We start from the raw sequence: 21668 nt of genomic DNA, 5'->3' as shown, positions 1-21668 counted from the left end.
GTTACAAGCCAGGCGTTTGATCCTATATACTTTGTATTAATATACAAAATGCTAAGCTATATTTATTTTATAAATACGTCATTAAAACTTACCATCAAAAATCAGAGCGATACGCTGAGCTCATCGAGCACAATACTGTTCTTGTACGTTGTGTTGTGTTGGAAATAATATAGAAAAATAGATGTAAGAATAAGGCTCATATTCTAGTTGTCGCGTCACTTATGTGACATTTGTCGTTGTCGCTGTTACATCATTTGAAATATGGTATTCTGGTTGTCGAGTGATGAGAGTGCGAGAAATAATAAAAAATGAATCGTTTCAAGTGAAATTGATACATTTTAAAAAGAAATTTTGGCGAGTAAAGTTCAAACTAAAAAAAATTTCATTCAATAAATTAAAAATTCATATTTTTAAATAATAAATGTCATTTACATTATGGTTTACGGATTCATCTGATTCCGGTAGTGGTGAAATTAAAAAAAACAACAATTAAGGATCAAAAGATTTAAGATTAGCGACAGCTCTAATCCATTTGATTTGCCAAATGGGATGTAAGCCAATACAATAATTTTTTCAAGTAGGTTAGTTTCAAACATTTTATTTTATTCAAAGATTTACAAACTATTACAGACTTCCAAAAGAGGCCTTGTATATTTACTGAATATATTCGAGGGAAAAACGAGTACCCGTAAAATACTTTCACACTAAAAACAAAAATTAAATTATATGTTTTATGATTTAATTTATGTATAAAATTTATTAATTTTTATGATTTTGTTAAATTGTTTTGTTTGAACATGCATTTGGTGTATCCTTCTTGCTTGTCACTTGTTAAATAGTTTTCGGCAAAACGTGTCATTTCACTACAACATAATATATCGCATCAGAACGACAACTGGAATATGGCTCAAACAAATTTTCCCGCTATTCTCCGACAAGTGTCACTGCGATCGCCGCTTAGAATATCAAATTTAAGTCGTAACGACAATTGTTGCTCTACTTCGACAACAAGAATAAGACTCAATATGTGAAATTTAAGTTAGTGACGTAAACGCAAAAAGATTAAAAAAGAGAAAAATTATGGAATACAAAAATTAAAAAAAAAAAAGAAAATAAATTTTAAGAAAATTTATTAACTGTTTAAAAAAAAATATCAAAAAAATTTTTGTTCACAAATATTCATTCAAAAACAAAAGTTTATTACTAAATTTTTCTTAGACTTTTTTTTGCTATAGAAACTAAAGAACAAGTATTATTTTAAACTTACGCCCGAAATTTATAAATGAAAAAATGTGCTGAGAATATTAGGATAACCCTAGCCATTTTAGTAGTTTTTCATTTCGAGGTCAAACAGATCGAAAAAGGAATTTCGAATGTTTATAAAAAGAAAATAATATTTACTACATTATACCCCTTAATTCAAGATTTTGTCCTCCATTACCATTCACAAATGAAAAAAAAAATCACGTTAACAATTTGAATAAAATTTTACATCAATAAAATTCTTTAAAATTTAGGTTATTCGTCAAAAGTATTGAAAAATAATTGTTATATGTATACATCCGAATATTAATATTATGTATATATTTGTCATTAATTTATATTTATTTAAATTTTAGTCATTATTTACTTTCATTTGCACCAAATATCAATATTTTCTATACTTAGGATATGACAAGCAAAAAAACAAATTGTCTATGAAAATTGTGTTCGTTATTAAAACAAATGCTACCGTATATTAAAATTCTTAAAATGAAATTTTAATAAGTAACTAAATCAGAAATATTTTCATTAATAACTTTTAGTATAAAACAGTTTTATACGATATATTTTTTTATTACATTTTTTATTTTATTTGAAATTATTTTTATAATTATTTTATATTTTATTCACACGGCGTATTGAAATAATGTGCTCTTGTTATATTTTTTTAATATGTATTTTTTATATTATTTTAACAACATTTTTAATTTATTCTATTTTGTAAGGATATCTATTATAAATCAAAATTTTCTCCCATGCTTAAAAAGCTTAAATCATCCAATAACTTTTTAAATTATAAAAATCTACTAACAGATTTTGTTAAATTACTACGTTTTATTATTTGATCAAATAAAAATGTAATTTCTTCCAACCAATATTTTTAACTTTCAAAATTATAAAATAAATCTTTTTCAATAACATTAAAATAAAAATAAAATGAAAAAAAGACAGTATTAAACAAAATCAAATAAATTTCAATTCAATTCATTTTCAAATTCAAATGTAAGTATAAAACAATAACAAGTTTGTGAATTTATTATAATGTTATCGTTCACATAACAAACTATGAGATATCTTAAAAAATAACTGGGGTGCCTGCCATACGGCTTCAAAATTTATGAAGCTACTTATATATCAAAAACTATTACTGATAGGGCTTTGTATTACATTACAAAAAAACTCATGTGGTCAGCACATAACCGGCCGCAATTTGTATTTCTAGTTGAGTGAAAGTGCTACAGATTGTTATAAAAATGTCTCTTAAATACTTCTTTCCAATTTTTAGGGTATTAGTAAGCTTATAGGTAACATACCTAGAAAATGTAAATTTGGCTCTTAGTAGAGTTTCGCTTTGTGGTACCCGAATTTACTGAAATACTCGTCAGTTAGTTTCGCTAACAATCATAATTCAAATATCAAATTTCAAGAAATCCCATCAATTCGTTCCGTTGATATGCTAAAAAATGTAAAATCGGCACCCAGATCAGTTTCTGAGCCCTGATTTTTCCAAAAAATTTATATTAGTCACTGCTTTAATACCTCAAATTTAAATATTAAGTTTCAATGAAATTGGTTGATTATTTCTGTTTATATACGCAAAAATGTGTATTTGGCCCGTTGTAAACGTTCAGTTGCTGACGCCTGATTTCTTCCAAAAGTTAAGAGGTTCCGTAGACGGTCGAAATTCAGACAACCAAATTAAGACAATCTTCTGACTTTTTCTTCAAAATGATCTTAAATGTAAAACAGGCCCGCCAAAAAATGCAGTTCGCGAGGCCTGATATATCCCAAAAGTTGATCAATCCGTGCCATGGTCGAAATAAACTTACATATAAAATTTCATCAAAATCGGTTCAGCCGAACTTGAGATACACGCGTGCACACACAGACAGGCAAACTGACAGACCGACAGACCGGCAGACCGACAGGTTGCTAAAAAAAGTTTATTTACACTTTCCTACCATGGAGAAGTGCGTTCCCACCGAAAACTCGATATGCAAAATTTGTTGGCATCACATAACCTACCTATTGATACACAATACGGTCGGTAAAAAATCATTTAAATTGCATGACTTATTTTTTAATGTGGCAGCTAAACTTATGTGATCTTGTATCAAAAAATATTCAGGCTAAAAAATTCCAATTTCGTTCAAACAAATGTACTGTTAGGACTTTTATGTTTGATAGCTTACATTTTCTTGAAGCTACCATTTCGGTAAAATTCGATGATATAATAAGAGTTTATGCGGCAGCTGCCATGCATTAGCCAAAAACTATTCAATTTATGGGTAAAAATTGACAAGAAATATAAAAATAAAATGTTGGCTTGTTAATCTGTTAATAAGCCCAGATAAGTCGTTTTCATTAAATTCCATTCCCTAACCATTTATTTATAGGCATCATTCAATAACGTTGGAAATTTGAATATAATTTCTTATACAATTATTGTTTATGATTTCGACATCACAAACGAAAACACAATATAAAAACAATTGATTCAAATTTGTAACACAGAAACATAATACACGAATATTAACATAATATGTAATATAGTTTTTTATCGCAGTAAAAATTTTTTACTCGTTTCGATACAAAACTCAAAAATCTTTTTACGCGCAATAAAAATTCAAATTGTTAATATCGTAGAAAAAATTTTCTTCGCTAAAATACTGTAGTTGCACAATATTAAAGAAAAAGCTAAAATCTATCTGCACATAAAAATAATTTTGAGTAAAACATCAACATTAAAACAGAGGCACACAGCTAATTGCCCATTAAAAAATCATTTTAATCCGTAATATATAACTTTGTATTGCTGAAAAATCCTAATCATACGTCAAAAGGGAAAAAATATATTTACAAAAAGAATTTGTATTAAAATTCGAGGTTTTATATAATACAAATACAATATGCACGTCAAGTGCGTTTATACGTACATATTTTCCAATCAACCTATATTTAAAAAAATCCCAACAAAAAAACAAAAGAGGAAAATAATAAAAAAAAAACCTATAATTCTCACCAAATGGTACCATTTTCCTCTTACCAATAAAAAGATTATAATTCTTTATATTTCAATCTTAATATCTAAAGAATATTTTAAAGCAAATCCACACACAATCGCCTTCGAACGTTTACGAAAATAAAATGTCCCTTTTTACTCTAAAAAAAAATAACAAGTTTGGTTTTTTTAGCCGTTTAGCCGTTTTTCTTTTTTTTGTATAATATTCGCAATAATATTAAATTTATATCCTTATATAGCCATAAGGACTTTTAAATTTCAATTCTGTCCTGTTATTATAATTTTATTTTGAATGTGTATGTCTATATAGGTACATAACGAAGATAAAAATGCATTTATTGGAGCCACGTTAAGAAGTAAGGCGACATTACTATTCTTTTTTTGGGAATATTTTTTGTTGTATCACAGATTTTATAATATAAAGGGTGCTTACTGTTTTTTTTCATAAAAATCTGATATACCACAAGTAGATTTCAAGTACGTCATTGGATACATGAGGTATTGAATTTAATTTGATTGTATGTCACATTTGTTAAACGCAACCAAATTAAAAATATTCACCATTCATCATTTTTAATGTCAAAAAAAAAAAACAATGATAAAAAGCGAGAGAAAAAAAACGGAAATTTTCATGTTTTTGTTATGGTTCTTTTTTGCTTATTTTATATGTTTCGATAAAAAATATATTAACATTATTAATATATCCCATTTTTAGTTTCAGGACATAAAATCATAAAAAAAAAATGGGAATCCGAATAAATTCAGATAGATTTTGTTAATACTACAGCTGTATTACTTTTTGTAATGCCTAGCTATGAACTGTTAAATTGTGGTAAAATTCATTTCACATAATTAACATCGCTTTTCCTCTTATGGTATTTTTCATTCACCTTTATTTATGTAAGTATTCTTCATATCGGCCCATAATGTTCTGAAATATTTTAACTAGACTTACTACAAAATAAAACTCTGTTAAATTTGGAAAGATGTTACTACAGGTAGGTCTAAGGAAATTTTCAGAGCTCAATAAGTTATTGTAATGTAAACACGTATTAAAACGAATAAAAATAAATATTGCCAAATAAACAGTATAAGTTGTATTAATTTTCTCTAATTTCCCAAAATAATTTGTTCTTCGTTATTAATGATAGTTCAAAGCTGAGAGCATTAAGAGGAGAAATATATTTTTGCCATTAATCATATGTATATATTGAAGTCAAAATAAAGTTAGCTTCACATTTCAGCAAGATAAGTAAGCATGTTAAACACCAAGCATATTTTTACAAAATTTTTATTAAATTAATTTTTTATATCAAAGAGAAAAAAATTTTGAGCTTCTCTCTCTCGTTCTGTACATCCATTTGTTTATAATCGGTGCATTGTTTAAAACATAATGTCATTTTTTTAACACGATATTTTCCCTTAAATTTTTTATTTTTAAAAGTCTAAAAATTTATTTAACTTCTTAAATCTCTTATTCTCTTAAACAAGCTAAATATTTTTACAAAATTTTACAAAACTTGAACTTAAATTGTTATACTTTCTTCTTCTACGTATAAAACAAGAATATTATCCTATAAAATAATTAAATAATTATTTTTAATAGTTTGTTAGTTTTATCCTTTCTTTTATAAGATAAAATTGACAAATTGTCAAATATTAAAACTGGACACGTAAAGAAATACAAAGAAAAGAAAATTTATTGTATGACTATCAATTTTGAAGTGTTCTAAGAATTTTGCGTATAATTATATTTGTACGATCTTCCAATTCTTAGCTAATAATTTAGACTTGTTCCAATTCTTGAACCAGCTAATATGTATTTAAAAAACACCAAATTAAAAAAGAAAATTAGATTATTAAGAGTTTTTTTAACATTTAAGAACATAAAAGAACTGAAACTATTCACGCATTGTATGATTTTGATTTTTCAAAAATAAAATGTAGTATATACCTCGAAATTTATATTTTATGTTAAGGCCATTTTTTGAAATTTTTCAAAACTTCTAGATTATTACGTTAAATTTTTTTATTAAAAAATATCGGGAATCTATTCAAGGAACTTTATAAACCTGAAAATTATATCAATAAAATTTCTTGTATAAAATAATTTTAACCTTCCATTGTATACGTTCAAAAATTTTTTTGTATAAGGGTTTAAAGTTATAAATGGACAGAAATATTATAAAAATTGTTTTGAAATTCGTAAGCGAATGAGGGTAATTTCACCACTTGGTGCTTCATTTATTATTTTTTTATTCACATTATATTTATTTTCTTCCATCTTCTAGTTTTCTTTTTTTTTAACGTTTAAAATTTTCAATTGCTTCGATCTCCTTTACTACCATTCTCCTGCTTTAAATTTTTTTTTAAATTTTTAATAGTATCTTATTATATATATGTATGTATGCCTCCATTTGTTCCTTCTTTAGAGTAATATAAAGTTAAATTATTTTAAGTATTAAAAGGAGATAAGAAACAACACAGAAAAACAAAAACGAAGGAAATAGAAAAAACGGAAAGAGGAAATTATAAGAAAATCGTATTGAACCGCGATATATACCAACGACACCAAAAATGCGCCATTTATTTCCGAAAAGATTCAATTTAATATTTGGTGTTTTTTTTTTCTTCGAATTTTTTGTATAAGCATTTTTTACCATTCAATTTAAATCGATTAGCAATAAAAATATAAACGATAGGATTTTTTTTATTTTTCCAGCAAAAAATTCTCTAAAAATAAATTTTCATTTTTGAACAGATGCAAAAATGGCCCAATTGTCTTAAGTTTAAAGAAATTTAAAATAGAACATGATTTTTTATTCTCTTTTTGTTTGGGGATTACTTTTCGCATCCTTACTTGCTTTCCTCCTTTTAAATAGCAACAATCCGCAAAATAATGTGAGAAAAACAACTAATAAAAATAAAAGCTAAAGTAAAAGCATCATCCTGTGTAGGGATTTATTAATTTACGAGAAGTTTTTTCTGGTTTAACATACAAAAACGAGATCAAAATTGTTTTACACACATACAATTTCGTATAATTGTTTCAGCTGTTTACAATAAAAAATACAAAATAAATTTAAAAGTTTTTTCGTTTTTTATGTAAAAAATTATTATGGTTTTCTGGATTATTGGGAATGAATTAAATGTAAGTAAAATAACAACAATAAAACCGATAAATGCGAAATTTATATTGGATTCCATTATGGAATAGTAAACCATGGATTTTAAATTCACAGTTAAATAATAAAATAAATGAATGTTACTTTTTTTTAAGATAAAAAATTCAAATTTTGTTTTATATTGCATGGCTATAAGTCAAATTGCAAACAAATTATTTCAATTTAAATATTATTTTGATTTAAAGTTTAGAAAATATAAAAATTATGAATAAAAACCACCCTCAACTACAATGAGTGAGATACATTAACCGAGAAACAGTAAAATTATTGAAACGAATTGAATAAATTTTGCTAACATGGAACTTTGAAATTAAAATGAATTATTATTTAATCTAAGATCTAATATACAACATAAAAAGCCTTTTTTGAGACTGAATCGCAAATTATTGCACAAGATCTTCCTATGAAATTAAAATTCACTTTTCTTAATAATCTTAACACTTAGTAATAACACTTATCAAAACCGGAATCTTTTAGAGGTGAAAACTTGTCATTACCAAAAAAAGGCCAAGCCAAAGTAAAGCAAAAATATAGTACAGGAAAAATGGAGAAACTGTCAAACGTGAAAGCCGTAAAAATTTTATAGATAATTTAGCATAATTTAGACATTTCTGAACACTTTGAACCTTATAATACCAGAATTAATTTTTGTTTTTCTTATTTGAAACTGTTATTCAATCACTTTTGTTATATACAGCAGAATGTTTTGAGATTGAAAAAAACTGGCATTACTCATTTTGATTTATTAACTCACGCAGAAAACTATGCCTGTGAAGGTCTGGAAATTTATAAAGTGTTTGGTTTTAATTTAACTAAATCTATCTCTTTCGTAAAACCTCTTCAAGTAGTAAAAAAAGTTAATGTAACTAATGTACTCCTAACACTATTGTGTTAGTGATAGAAGAGCAAAACTAAAGTGTTCATAAAGTACTTTAATATTGATAAGACATCTATTTTGTCTCATATATACTGCTTATTGTGACTGCAAATTTAACAAAAATTTACTTTTTTGTACTACTAAATTTTCTTGAAATTTTTATGGAAAGTGATATTTTCGTCAGATGTATTGTGTAAAATAATTTTAGTTTCACCTTAACTTAACTTAAAGTCTGCAGCAAATGGCGAAGGAGCTATATTGATCTGAAAGTTAAGCTCAGAATTTTTAAAAAAGCAAACTATTGCATTCCCTGTCAAATAAAAATAAACTCTGTTTGCTTAAGTCGAAGTTGATAAAGTTTCGAGCGCGAATATTGTGCCAGAATTTACTGTAACAAACAAAAACGCAAATATATATTAAAAATAACGAAGCAAATGCAAAAAAAAAATATTAAAAATTAATTTATTAAAAAAAAAATAAAATTTGCTGAAGGACTTTAACATAGAAAATGAAAAATAAATTCAACACTGCGTATACAAATAAAAATGGGGAAAAACGTTTTAAACCACAACCTTTACTGAAAAAATTTAATATAAATACAGAAAAAAATCAAAAAAATCTTGTTTCCTTCTAATATACGTTATTCGTATATCCTTTTGCAATCCTCCTAATATTAAGCCATCATAAATAGCTATAGCCTTTTAATGTTAATTTTCGATTTTGAAGAGAACAAAGAAAACAATAACGAATTGAGTATTAAAAGAAAAAATATGAATAAAATAAGAAACAAATAGAAATTCTAAATAAAAATTTAAAGGATGGAAAATTGAGTATTTGATCGAAATAAAGTAAGAAATCTAAAAATAACACTAGGTGTGCGAAGCATTAAAATTAGTTATTGAGAAAAAAAGTAAAAATGAAATAAGAAAAAAAATTATTTCCTTTTTGCATATTTTTTCTTTTTTTTCGCAATTTCAATTCATTCTTTTTCTATTTACATTATGAAGAAATTCGGAAAATTGTGAAACCATCAGAATGACTTCTTCCGTTTCCCCTTTTGTTTTTTTCAGTTGATTACTATCATTACAAAATCTGATATCTTGTTGGTAAGTATGCACTAAAATATTGCCTTTAAATCCAAATTATTCAAATGAACATTCAAAATTTTTACAAATTATGTACCAGGAGACTATAGGAAATTATCTATGACTTCCATATTGCAGTAATATTTTTAAATCCAGTTAAGCTTACATACGAATTGCTGAATTCAACCTAATTTATATTTTAAAGCAATGTTATGTATTATAGCACTAAGACTTATGAGTTTCGAATTAGCAACAGAAAAAAGGCAAACATCCGAAAACAAATGATGACGTTACATTGACTTATTCAGGAATTTAAATAGTATTAGACCCATAAGTGTCAAATTTTTGAAGGATTTGAAAGTTTGAGTTTGTTAAAAATATACTAAATTTAATTTTGGTTGAAATTCTATGTTGTAAATTTTTATATTTTACACATTCGTGAGCTTAATTTTCAATCCCTGTTATAAATACAACTTATAAGCTGATTTGTACAATGATATTATTTTAAAGTTAAAATAATATCATTGTACAAATCAGCTTATAAGTTGTAGTTTCTAAATTATGTTGTGATAGTCTTGTGTAGTGATATTTTGAGGTTATGCTATGGCTTATTCAATGAAACTGGTAAAAAAAATAGTAATCATCAAAAATTGTAAACATCAATAAAACTAGCCAAAATTTATAATTTATACTTCAGCTTAAAATTTAGCTTATTTTAATCCATAACACCTATAACAGTCTTAACAATAATGTACTTGACACAATTTCAATCAATTTCACAAAATATTTTATAGCGTCATTGTTTTTGCAGTATATTGTTTTAACTTGAATTTGTTAATAAATTTATTTTATTTTTGCCGTTAACAAATAAAATATGAATTCCATTTTATACTATGTATGTAGATTTAAAAGAATATAAAAAGAGAAAAATTTTACTTCTTGAGTACTTGCTAAAGTTTATGTTGAATGCTCTCAATTAAAAGGAGCTATCAGTAGCACCTGGTCACAATATTATAATGCTACAACTATGCAGATATATACCCATATACATTCATCCACATTTTATAAATTTCAATGTGGCAACTATATTGCATATTTTCATACATAATATACGCTTATTTATATGTAATTTAACACTAATATGAAATTCCAAATTTCTCTCTTATTTATTCTCACAAATTTATTTAAAATAAAGTTGAGTAAAACTAATGGTTTGTAATGTAACACTTTTCCCTTCAACAATTGAAAATACTGCTTTTAAAACTCTATGTACTATGTATATCATTAAAATATTACTTTCATTCACATACGAAACTATTTCAAGGATTGCATACACCCAGGATGAACACTTTATGCAGTCTTTGAAAATAAAGCAAAAAAAAATTAAGGAGGTGTTAACATAATGGTATGGAATTTACCGTTAACTTTTTGCGTTTATAAAAGTTTGGAAAAGCTTGCAGTTTCCGAAATATAATGTGCCAAAAATTCAAATTTTATAAAATTTCGATAGGCGATAACTTGAGAGGAGGTGGAGGTGGAAAAAAATTTTCTTTTAACGTAATGAACTATTTTTTAATGTCTAAAAGCCGTTAATATTTCGGACTCTTACGACCTGGGATCTAGAAGATAAACGACATCAAAAATTTATAAAAAAACGGTTTTAAATAACGGAAAATTTTAACTTTTTTGTCTATGCAAAATTTGAAATACGCTTATGGTTTCATTGCAATAAATAGTTTCGAAAATGGCATTTTCAGGGTTTTGGGGTTTCGGGGAGATAGGTAAACATACTAGGTAAGATAGGTAAGTTTCTAGCAAAAATCTACTCATATATAAAATTTTCAGCTTTCCGTACTTAAAGGTGTGAAAATTTTGTAAAAAGATACATGAACAAGCAGACGAAAGGGCAAATTGAAGCTAATAAGCCCTTTTTTTTAAGTTTTTTGGAAAAGTGCTAAAAGTGACACAAAGTATATAGGTATTTGAAGATTAAAGTTGTGTTATTTGTTTATTAAAAGTTCTAATTGTAAGGAAAATACAATTGGAAAGCCATTATAAAAGAAAGAAATTCAACTAAAATTATGATTGTAGCACGTGTTAATTCCACTATCGTAGAAGGAAAATCTTACACTATTGTAGCAAATGTGACGTTTTCAATAAAGAGAAGTAAATTGAAACGCTATGGTATGCTCCACTAAATTGTGATACTCTTTACTTGCGTATATTCATTATCTAAAAATGTTCCTTTTATAAGAATAAAATCCAAAATCCTTGTATTATGTCGAATTTAAAAATTGTTACCTATAACTGTGTTTTTCGTGTGTTGTGTTACCTATAACTTTGTTTTTCTCCTCTATAAATTTTTTATAAACGGACAGAGGCCCGTACCCGTGAGCTCTTCTCACGTCGACCGATAGGATCTTTTGTGATTCCTATCCCCGCCTACATTAGCTCTAAGTCAGGGTTTCTTTTTTCATTCATGAACGATTTACCAAAAAATTCGCTGAAGGGGTTTTCAGATATTTGAATTTCCAAAATATACATATATTTATATTTATAAATTCAAAGCTGATGTGACAGCTCAACCGACCGCAATGTGTATTGTCTAGTTAAGTGAAAGTGTTACAGAATATTATAAAAATGTCTGTTAAATACTTCTTTCCAATTTTTAGGACACTATAGCTAGTAAGCTTATAGTTAACATACATAGAAAAAGGTAAATTTTGCTCATAGTAGAGTTTCGCTTTGTATATATGTTCATTGTTTTAGTGCGAAGAATTTAAATATTAAATTTCAATGAAATCGGTTGATTATTTCTCTTTATATACGCCAAAATATATATTTGGCCCGTAGTAAACATTCAGTTGCTGACACATAATTTCTTCCAAAAGTTAGGAGGTTTCGCGGACGGTCGAGCGAAGCTTATATATGAAATTTCAAGTAAATCGGTTTCTTCAAAATGGCCAAAAATGTAAAACAAGCTCCCTAAAAATTGCTAAATAAGTTCCCGAGGCCTGATATATCCCAAAAGTTGATCATTCCGTGCCATGGTCGAAATAAACTTACATATAAAATTTCATCAAAATCGGTTTAGCCGAACTTGAGGTTGCTAAAAATAGTTTATTTACACTTCCCTACCATAGAGAAGTACATTTCCACCGATAACTCGATATGAAACATTTGTTGCCATCACATCACCTACCTATTAGTATACACAATACCGTCGATAAAAATTGCAGATATGTTGAGACGGTACAAAATGCTGTGTTAGATTTAAAAAGCGGGGGTGTTCCAAAAAACAAATTCCTAGTCAGATTTAGATAATTCTTTACCGCAATATATGAAGGGTAATACATGTAACGTTCCGATTGCTGAAAACTTTCCTCACATTGAAAGGAGCGCCGATTCAGATGCGCGCAAATTTTTGAAAAACACAAAAAAGCAATCATTAATATCAAAAAATTTACTTGCAACAACAATGAAAAATAAATTAACTAAAACTGCAACCAAGTAGAAATTATCTAACAGCAATGTTTTTATGACAAAAATATATGCAAGTACGGATACATATATATGATTGTTGTTATAATGTAGTACATACTAGCAAGATTAAAAAAGTTGTACTCTTAGTTCTAGTTTAGTACGAATACTTAATTTGGTACTCTAAAATTTTTTGGATTTGAATCACTAAAACTGAATGGACTACAGGAAAATTACATGTTATATTCTTTGATTAACATGTTGTAGAAAACTGGATTTACACTACACAAGCTGTTTTCTTTCGTTTTTCCTATTCATGTTATAAATATTTTTTGTATCTCCTATTCATAACATAAATTCATGTAAAAATATTTTTGTATTTCTTATTGGAATATATTTCTTATTGGATTATATATTTTTTTGGGTTTGAGGAAAAACCCCAGAAATAAAATATAATCCACAATAGGAAAACATGTTTTGAAAATTTGTCGTTAAATACTATATGCATAACATGTTATTCGAGAATAAAATCAGTAGTGTGATAGACTGTGACCTATGAAATTTTTTTATTTGTTTATTTATTTATTTATTTAATAAAATAGTAACATGTTCATTAGTTCACATATTATTTATACCATCTTTTGTAACAAAATGCATTTTTTTTCCTATATTGTATGTACATATACGGCACTGCTTCTTGCTCTTACCCTTTCTTAGTTAGTAAGTGACTTCTTGGCGATATTGTGTTTTGTAAATCTTTAAATCCTATAATCCATCTGTCGGCCATTCAACTTCAAAATGCGGCCCATCATTCTGCTTGCAAGAAATAAAGAGTCACCTAAACTTCGTCCGAGTGCGGCTCAAGCAAAATGCAATATTTGCATGGGAAAAACATCTCTCACGGCACTAATGTGCACATTTCAAGAGTAACGACCTCTTTCAAAAATTTAAGAACTCAATCATAGATAATAAATATAGGTATGTACATAAAATTCCATACAAATTCATTTTTTGTCAAAACAAAACAATCAGTAAAGTCAGTTGAAAATGTTATTTTTTCTTGTAAGTAACGCAAAAAACTCAGATGTTAAGACCCATGTATTTAAAAAACATTTAATCAAGTGTAAAATTTTTCATCTCAAAAATTTAGCGACATCTACTGAGCTTAAATGAAACATATATAACAATTAACCAATTGTTGTTATACCAGAAACAAGAAGGAGATACTGAATTGAACATTTTTTGGTTAGATGTCGCCACGTACGACGACATCAAATTTTTCAGAAACTGAAAATTAAAAAGGGACTTTATTCCTTTGGGCACAAAATAACCATAAAAACAATAAAAACTAAACGCAAAATAATTTAAAAAATGAAATATTAATATTTTGAGGATTTTAAAAAATATTTAAAGAATTTTAAAAATGAAGTTTCGTCTTTCATTTACTTCCATTTAATTTTTTAATAATTCTTCAAAAATTTGAAAATAAGTGCTTCTAGTTTCCCTCCGTCCGTTTGCACTCGTTTGCAGCACTTCTAAACCTAAAAGATGGAAAGCTAATTTCAAAATATATAAACGGATCTTTACTAGAAACTTATTTCCGTACAAGAAAAGGTTTAGATATCTCTCTCCCCTCCCTTTCTCTAAAAGTTATAACCTCTCAAAGACATAAATATTTTAACGAAACCATAAACGTTTTTAAAATTTTTCAAACCGAATATAAAAAAAATGACTGCTAAAATCAGCCGTAACCACAAGCCCGTTTTTTTTTTCAAATTTTTAATATCGGTTTCCTTCTTTAAAATAGGTCGTAGAAGTCTGAAACTTTTTTAGCTTTTAGACATTTATAAAAAATTTTTTCTCTCCAAGAGGAAAACATTTCTCTATATTTTGCTCGAAATCATGTAACGATATATCAAAAACAGCCGCTTTTATTTGCAATTTTATGAGTTCAGTTTTTGGACTATTTTTAAAGTGTATTTTTTTGTTGAACTCAATGACGCGATATTTTGCGATATCAGACAAACTCAACAAATATTCTCATTTAATACCGATACATATTGAAGTAGTTGACGGTTTGCTCAAGTCAATTGCAGCAACATTTCGTTTTATACCCTATTTATTAAAAACAATTAAGATTTAAACTGCAATAAATATTGCAGTCTTTCATTTATTAGAATAAAAATTATATTTTTTTACTAAATATAACACCGCAATATTTCCTTTTATTTTTTTATTTGACATAACTTTAAAAACAATACGTATAAAACAAAATATTTCGGTCTTTAATTTCCCATGTACATATATAGCGTAATTTTGAACTTAATTTACTCGAAACTATTAATTTCAAGATATTGCAAGATTATTCTCACGGTGCGATATGGTTTGAGTCTTTGAAAATACCAAAAGAAAATTTTTTGTCAGGGATTTTGTCCAAGTTAATTAATAAATAGTTTTTAAAAACATATCCTAGAGGTGTTGCAATTTTTGATTCAACAAGTGTGTTTTTGACATTTTTATTTTATTTCTGTACTTCATCAAGTTTCATAAATGTTTCTTGATTCTTGATTAGCTGACAAAGCACAACTTCCAATCATTTTTTACTTTAATCGGTGTTCAGTAATGTGGAAATCTATGTTTTTTCTCATAATATTGAAAAGAGATTATCAATATTAAGAAGTCAAGGTTGAGTTTCAGTTTTATAGTTTTTTTAATTGTGATTACCAAAAGTAACAACCGGCAAAAGAGAAACATGCTCCCAATTATTGTAGAAAATGAAAATGAAGTTATACAAAAATTAGCGACAGAAATTGAAAAGTACGCTAATTCTGCCATTGAAACCAATGATGTTTTTCGAATTGGATTATCAGGTAAATTTTTGTTGGCTTTAATTTACTATATATGTACTTATTTTTAAAATTTTTATTTTAGGTGGATCATTAGTTAAATATTTAACAATTGGTATTCCAGCCATTCAAACAAATTGGAAAAAATGGCGTTTGTTTTTTTGTGACGAAAGATATGTAGAAGAATCAAATCCAGAATCAACATTTGGTTTATATAAACAAAGTTTACTTTTAAAAACTGATTTAGAAGAATCGCAATTTATTAAAATTAACTTATCGCTGCCATTAGAACAATGTGCAGAAGATTATGAAAAAAAGATATTAAAAGAATTCAACTTAACAGAAAGTGAAAACATTCCAGAATTTGATTTGTTATTACTTGGGATGGGACCGGACGGACACACATGTTCATTATTTCCCGGTCATAAATTATTAAACGAATCAAAAAAACTAATAGCTGCCATCGACGATTCGCCTAAACCACCACCGAAAAGGGTAACAATGACATTTCGACTTATAAATAATGCCAAAAACTGCATATTTGCAATGTCAGGAGATGGAAAAGCTGAAATAGTTAAAGTAAGTTAAAAATTTCTTAAAAATATACATACCTACCAAATAAAAAAATGTTTAATATTAATTTTTGTGCTTTTAGAAAGTGTTTATTGAGAAGGAAAATTTGCCAGCTGGTATGGTCAATCCAAATGGTGATAATCTCATTGTTATATTAGATAAGCATGCTGGAATTCATTTTCTTTAATGAAAATAAATTTCAGCCAATATTATTTTGTTTTTGGATATGTATATTTTATCTTTGCGTTTTACTTTTTAATCTGTTTTCCTTTTGTGAAATCATGAATAATAGGGATTATTTGGTAGCATTGTTAGACTAAAAATTTGATATTTTTATAATGAAATATTTTTGTAAGATAAATTTAATGAAAATTATATGAAAGTTTTTTGTTCGAAGATTGTCATATTTTATTTACAAGTCTTGCAAATGTTGAAAAATTACATAGGGTTGCGAAAATGTAGGTTTTATTTTCGATACATAAGTTAACTAAGTAAAATATAAAGTAAATATATACACATATATCATATACATATAGTTATCTGTAGTTAATATTTTGTATTTAAAATATTTGACAACTTGCTTTAAATTAAAAACGTCCATACACAATATGTAAGTACATATGTATTTTACCTAAGAATTTAATTACCAATATGTGTGTACAAGACAACTTATATTACATTAAAGAACACACTATTATATTTTATGTAAAGAATAAATGCGATATATTATATGCAACTATATTTTTGTTACACTACATTTTGAAAAATCTTACACATGCTATATAATCATTATTTTTAATTAACAAATCTTTGATTTAAGATCACAATATTCTTAATTTTCAAATTAACATTTTAAAATGTGGGTGTCAAATGGCTTCTAAGAAAAACAAAACTTTTTGTTAAATATCAAAAATACGAAAATTTCATAAGATGTTATTCTGCATTTTTACATACTTGCAAACATAGATTTGCGTTTTTGACCTACCTTAAAAATTAATTAAGAAGAATATTAGCATCACATTATTTTTTTATAAAATTATCTCGTATTTCGTGTACAAAACTTATTTCTAATCTATTTTCTTAACTAATTCTTATAGTAAAAGTAGTTATTTCAAAAATAGGCTTAAATATATAATATCTTTATAATTTATACTTTATCCAAAAATATTTCTTTGAATACTATACAAAAAGCCTTGATTTTTAAAAATATTTTCCTCGTCTAATGCTATGAATTTATGGTATTGTTCCCTTAATATATGATCAGTTGGACCCCAATCACTTTTTGGTCTGAAAGACCCCATGAATTTATCCAGAAATGTTTCACCGGGTTGTTTAATAACAGCTACTACGATCCAAATTGGTACTTGCATAATTCCAATAGCAGAAATTGTCCAACCGAGTGCTAAAAAGAAATTAAATTTTTCGATTTAAATAAAGTTGAAATCAAATTATATATGTACTATTTTTAAAAACTACTTACCATAAGCCCATTCCGGGTATTTGATATCTTTATATTCAATTGGTGAATAGGATGCAAAAGTATATATTAAAATAGCTAGCATTATTGCTGGTGTTAGAAAGCCCCAACAAATTCTCCAATAAAGTCCAGGATTTTTTCCAATCATAAATTCTGTATCTTTGCAAAGCCTGTCAACACCATAAACCCAACCTAATACTATAAGTTCCATGATACCCAAAACTAAACATATCATGGATGCACCAAAATAATCAACTAAATTCAAAATGAATTGCCCTCCCTAAAGTAAAAATCGGAAAATCAAAAGTTAACGTAATACTCTACATTTTGTTTATTATACGTACCGGTGTTAAATATACTAATCCACAACAGAAGCTAACTACTGCAATTAATAAAGCGCATTTCCATGTTTTAAATGTTGGATATCTGTCGCGTATAGCTGTCATTGTGCAAGATGTCATAGCTATATTGCTTCCAACACCAAGTACAAATAACATTGCAAAAAATAAAACCGAAAAAGCTTGGGGTAAATATTCAAATTTGGCAATTGCATCGGGATAAGAAATAAAAGCTAATCCAGCTCCCCCTTTTACAACACTTCCAATATCGTCAGTATTAATTTCGTGTGCCAGATGACCAAGAATTCCAAAAATCGTAAATCCGGCTAAAAGAGATGTAAATGTATCTAGAAGTGTAACTATAGTGGCGTCCCTGCAATTTAATCGTAAAATTTTATTTAATTAATTAGAGATAGCAGTTTTTAATGAAAAATAAGATTACAAGCTCATTTCAAACTTACCTATAGACATTATGACCAAATTTATTATAAGAAGCATACATGATTATGTTACCAAAGCAGACAGATAACGAAAAAAACACCTGTGTAACAGCTGAATACCATACCTGTTGAGTGATATTAACTAGATTAACAATTCATATACAGTGCAAAAACATGTCATATTTTCATCATATTTTCATCATATCACCTTTGGATTTAACAATTGATCCCACTGCGGTTTAATAAAGTATAACATTCCAGCTCCAGATCCTGGCAAAGTTACAGCTCTTATTAATAAAATTAAAAGAACTATGTATGGAAAAATAGCTAAAAAGTATGATGCTTTCCCAGAACTTTTAACTCCTCTTACAATAACAACATAAATCAATATCCACGAAACTAATAAACCAATTACTAGTTGCCAATTTGGTAAACCAATACCATTATTAATATTATCATACTCATGTAAAACTTCTTTCCTATTGGAAATAAGAAATAAATAATAATTAAAATGAAAATGTGTATATCAAAAAACATTTTTTATGTTTAAATTAACACACATACCAGTTCTAATTTTCACCAATTAAAATATCAAATACCATACCAATTTGTTAATAATTTAATTAGCTAAACTTACTGATAATATAATTCAGAACTTGTAAATATGCGATTTTCGTTAAATGAATTTGAAACTGAATAAACTGAAATTAAAAAATCAGTTTTAATATCATCATCATTTACGACTGAAGAATTTAAACATGGTTCTTTCCAATTTATATTGCATTTAGCCCATGGTAATGGATCCATGAATGATTGCACAAAATAATGTAAAATTATACCTAATAATGATTTTTTTAATGATATTATTTTTAATTTTCTAATTTGAAATTTATTTTAACAGCCAATATTTATTCTTACTCATTAATGACGCATAATATGTTGATAAAAGAAATACACCAAATAGTTGACCAACACCAACACCTTTTTTTTAGTTTTTGATTAATTTTTAATGTTATATTATTAAAAATTTAAAAAAAAATGTAAGTAAATAAAAAAAAGAGAAGTTAATTTTCAATTTTAATAAAATCACAATAAAAAATAATACAAATAATGAATGTGAAACAAAAATAAGTACATACAGCCAAATTTTATAATTTACGTAGATTTCTAGGCATTCTTCAAATTTGTAAAACTTTATGGTTTTTGCAATATTTTTGTAAAAATTCTTTTTGTTTTTTATTTTTTTCTTCTGCATAATTAGTTAGTATGTAATAATTAGTTTCTAAAATATTTTTGACTACATTTCTCAAATGTTTACTGCATTCACAAATAAGAAATTTTGAAATTTTAATTCAAATTAAAAGTAAATATTTTCTTAATTCCTTCAACATTTTTATTCAAAGGTTAGCTACGCTCTTTAAGAGACTTTTTCGAAAAAAGATCCCGCAAAACATCATTTACTAATAAATAAAAGATACATATTATATTTTTATACAGTTACAAACTGTAAGCTTTTGAAATATAATAGCTCCATATAAAGATTTTATGGCATTGAATTGAAATATGTACATATTGTAAAAAACATTATTTAAATGTTAAATGATATTTTCGTTGATATTTAATTGTTTTTGCAATTTCCGATTAATATTGAGTAAGCGATCTTTTATTATTTGTTTTCTTTATACTAATAATTTCTATAACATACAATTGATCAAAATCTGTTGCAATATTTTAGATAAATTGAATCATAAAAGCCACAGTGATAAAATTTATTTTTTTTAAATAAAAATTAAATAAAGCAATTTAAACAAAAATAAAACGAATTTACCGCATATTTTTTTATTCGCGTACGTTTTAAAATATGATTTAATTGCTGTCAGTTATTAATAGAGCAATTTAACGCTAAATTATTATTACGCTTAAATAGTACTTACAATAAAAATTAAAGTTTCTTTATTTATGATTTTTGTTAGTTCAATTACGTAAGAATTCATTGTTTTTTTTTGTTTTGATGAACAATAATTGAAAAAGTATTTTATAAGAAAATTTTTACATATTCAAAAAAATTCAATTACCGAAGGTTTTCTTTCACCTTGTTATTATAATGAAAATAATAATTAGCTTTTAGAAAAGTATAGAATTTTAGATAAACCTTATTTGATTAAGATACAAGAAAAATAAAAACAAGAAAACAATAATCGGCACAACAATACTTTATTGTTGAAATTTCTGAAATAAACTTACAAAAAGTACAATTCAGCTGATGATACTAATTTTGTGCTATTATCAGTAAAACTTGAACTTGTATTCTTCTCTAACGATGGAATACACGGTGTATTCCAATGATCCTGGCAGACGCTCCATGGTAAAATTGTTTCAAATGAGGCAAGAAAATATTTAAGTGTTATACCCATTAAAGCTACATAATAGGTTGTTACTATAGATATTGAAATAACCTGACCAATTCCAACTCCTAAATGAGGGATATTTTTGGTGATGTAAATAATTTTTAATAAGAATGTATGTACGTAAATAGGTGTATGAAAATGTAAGCTTCTGCAAAAGGTGTAGATCTAATAACAAATTGACTTATAAATTTTATTTGCAAAATAAATCAAATTGACATTAGATCTTCATCTAGTTGCTTATGCTCTATTTATAATCTAATATATACCAAATTTACCTCTCATAGCAGGACATAAATCATAAACTTTAGCAGCACCCCGACTTGAGAATTGTCCAATTATCATTTCCATATAATAAATTGGTTTTCCTACTATGAATAATACAATCAAGTATGGTATTAAAAACGCACCACCACCATTTTCTAACGCAGTAAATGGAAAACGCCACACATTTCCTAAGCCAACTGACATTGCTATACATGACAACAAAAATTCAATTTCTTTTCCCCACAAATCACGTTCTAAATGTTTCGGTTTCTCGGGCAACTAAAAGACAAAAAAAGAAATTCAATGATTAATACTTTAAAATAAAGTTACACGAGAAAATTGCAAACAAAAAATTTAGGATAATTTTTTATAAAACAATCAGACAAATTTAAAAATCATTGTAAGATTTT

General features: G+C 26.4%; 2 protein-coding genes across 5 annotated transcripts in view; one reads left to right on the top strand and one right to left on the bottom strand.

Annotated features, from left to right (window-relative positions):
• The first annotated feature begins 15470 nt into the window (after nucleotides 1-15470).
• LOC129606214 (6-phosphogluconolactonase) lies at nucleotides 15471-16727 on the top strand. The gene is made up of 3 exons (XM_055516386.1): nucleotides 15471-15782; nucleotides 15844-16337; nucleotides 16414-16727. Exons 1-3 carry the CDS (start codon nucleotides 15665-15667, stop codon nucleotides 16516-16518), a joined length of 717 nt encoding a protein of 238 aa, XP_055372361.1. The 5' UTR covers nucleotides 15471-15664; the 3' UTR covers nucleotides 16519-16727.
• A 126-nt stretch (nucleotides 16728-16853) lies between these two features.
• Nucleotides 16854-21668, bottom strand: part of LOC129606212 (sodium-dependent nutrient amino acid transporter 1-like) — a 35133-nt gene continuing 30318 nt past the window's right edge. For 3 of the 4 annotated variants that reach the window (XM_055516381.1, XM_055516382.1, XM_055516383.1), the window contains exons 3-10: nucleotides 21270-21537; nucleotides 19505-19567; nucleotides 19224-19425; nucleotides 18795-19065; nucleotides 18608-18711; nucleotides 18153-18519; nucleotides 17812-18088; nucleotides 16854-17733 (exon numbers count right to left, since the gene is read on the bottom strand). In XM_055516381.1, the coding sequence (XP_055372356.1) occupies nucleotides 17486-17733; nucleotides 17812-18088; nucleotides 18153-18519; nucleotides 18608-18711; nucleotides 18795-19065; nucleotides 19224-19425; nucleotides 19505-19567; nucleotides 21270-21537 (1800 nt within the window). In that variant the 3' untranslated portion in view covers nucleotides 16854-17485. Of the gene's footprint in view, nucleotides 17734-17811; nucleotides 18089-18152; nucleotides 18520-18607; nucleotides 18712-18794; nucleotides 19066-19223; nucleotides 19426-19504; nucleotides 19568-20830; nucleotides 21060-21269; nucleotides 21538-21668 lie in introns of all 4 variants that reach the window. The other variant, XM_055516384.1, reaches the window with a different exon arrangement.

The sequence above is a fragment of the Condylostylus longicornis genome, unplaced genomic scaffold, assembly GCF_029603195.1.
Source record: "Condylostylus longicornis isolate FDR11 unplaced genomic scaffold, ASM2960319v2 ptg000018l, whole genome shotgun sequence".
NCBI classification, from domain to species: Eukaryota; Metazoa; Arthropoda; class Insecta; order Diptera; family Dolichopodidae; genus Condylostylus; species Condylostylus longicornis.
Note: the sequence above shows the minus strand (reverse complement) of the source record. Positions and strands in the feature narration are given on the sequence as shown.

What these genes read in the sequence shown, in the direction of transcription:
- LOC129606214 (XM_055516386.1), top strand. Translation starts at nt 15,665, where the DNA reads ATGCTCCCAATTATTGTAGAAAATGAAAATGAAGTTATACAAAAATTA. An exon ending in TTTTCGAATTGGATTATCAG is followed by an intron (nt 15,783 to 15,843) that starts GTAAATTTTTGT and finishes TTTTTATTTTAG; the next exon opens with GTGGATCATTAGTTAAATAT. An exon ending in GAAAAGCTGAAATAGTTAAA is followed by an intron (nt 16,338 to 16,413) that starts GTAAGTTAAAAA and finishes TTGTGCTTTTAG; the next exon opens with AAAGTGTTTATTGAGAAGGA.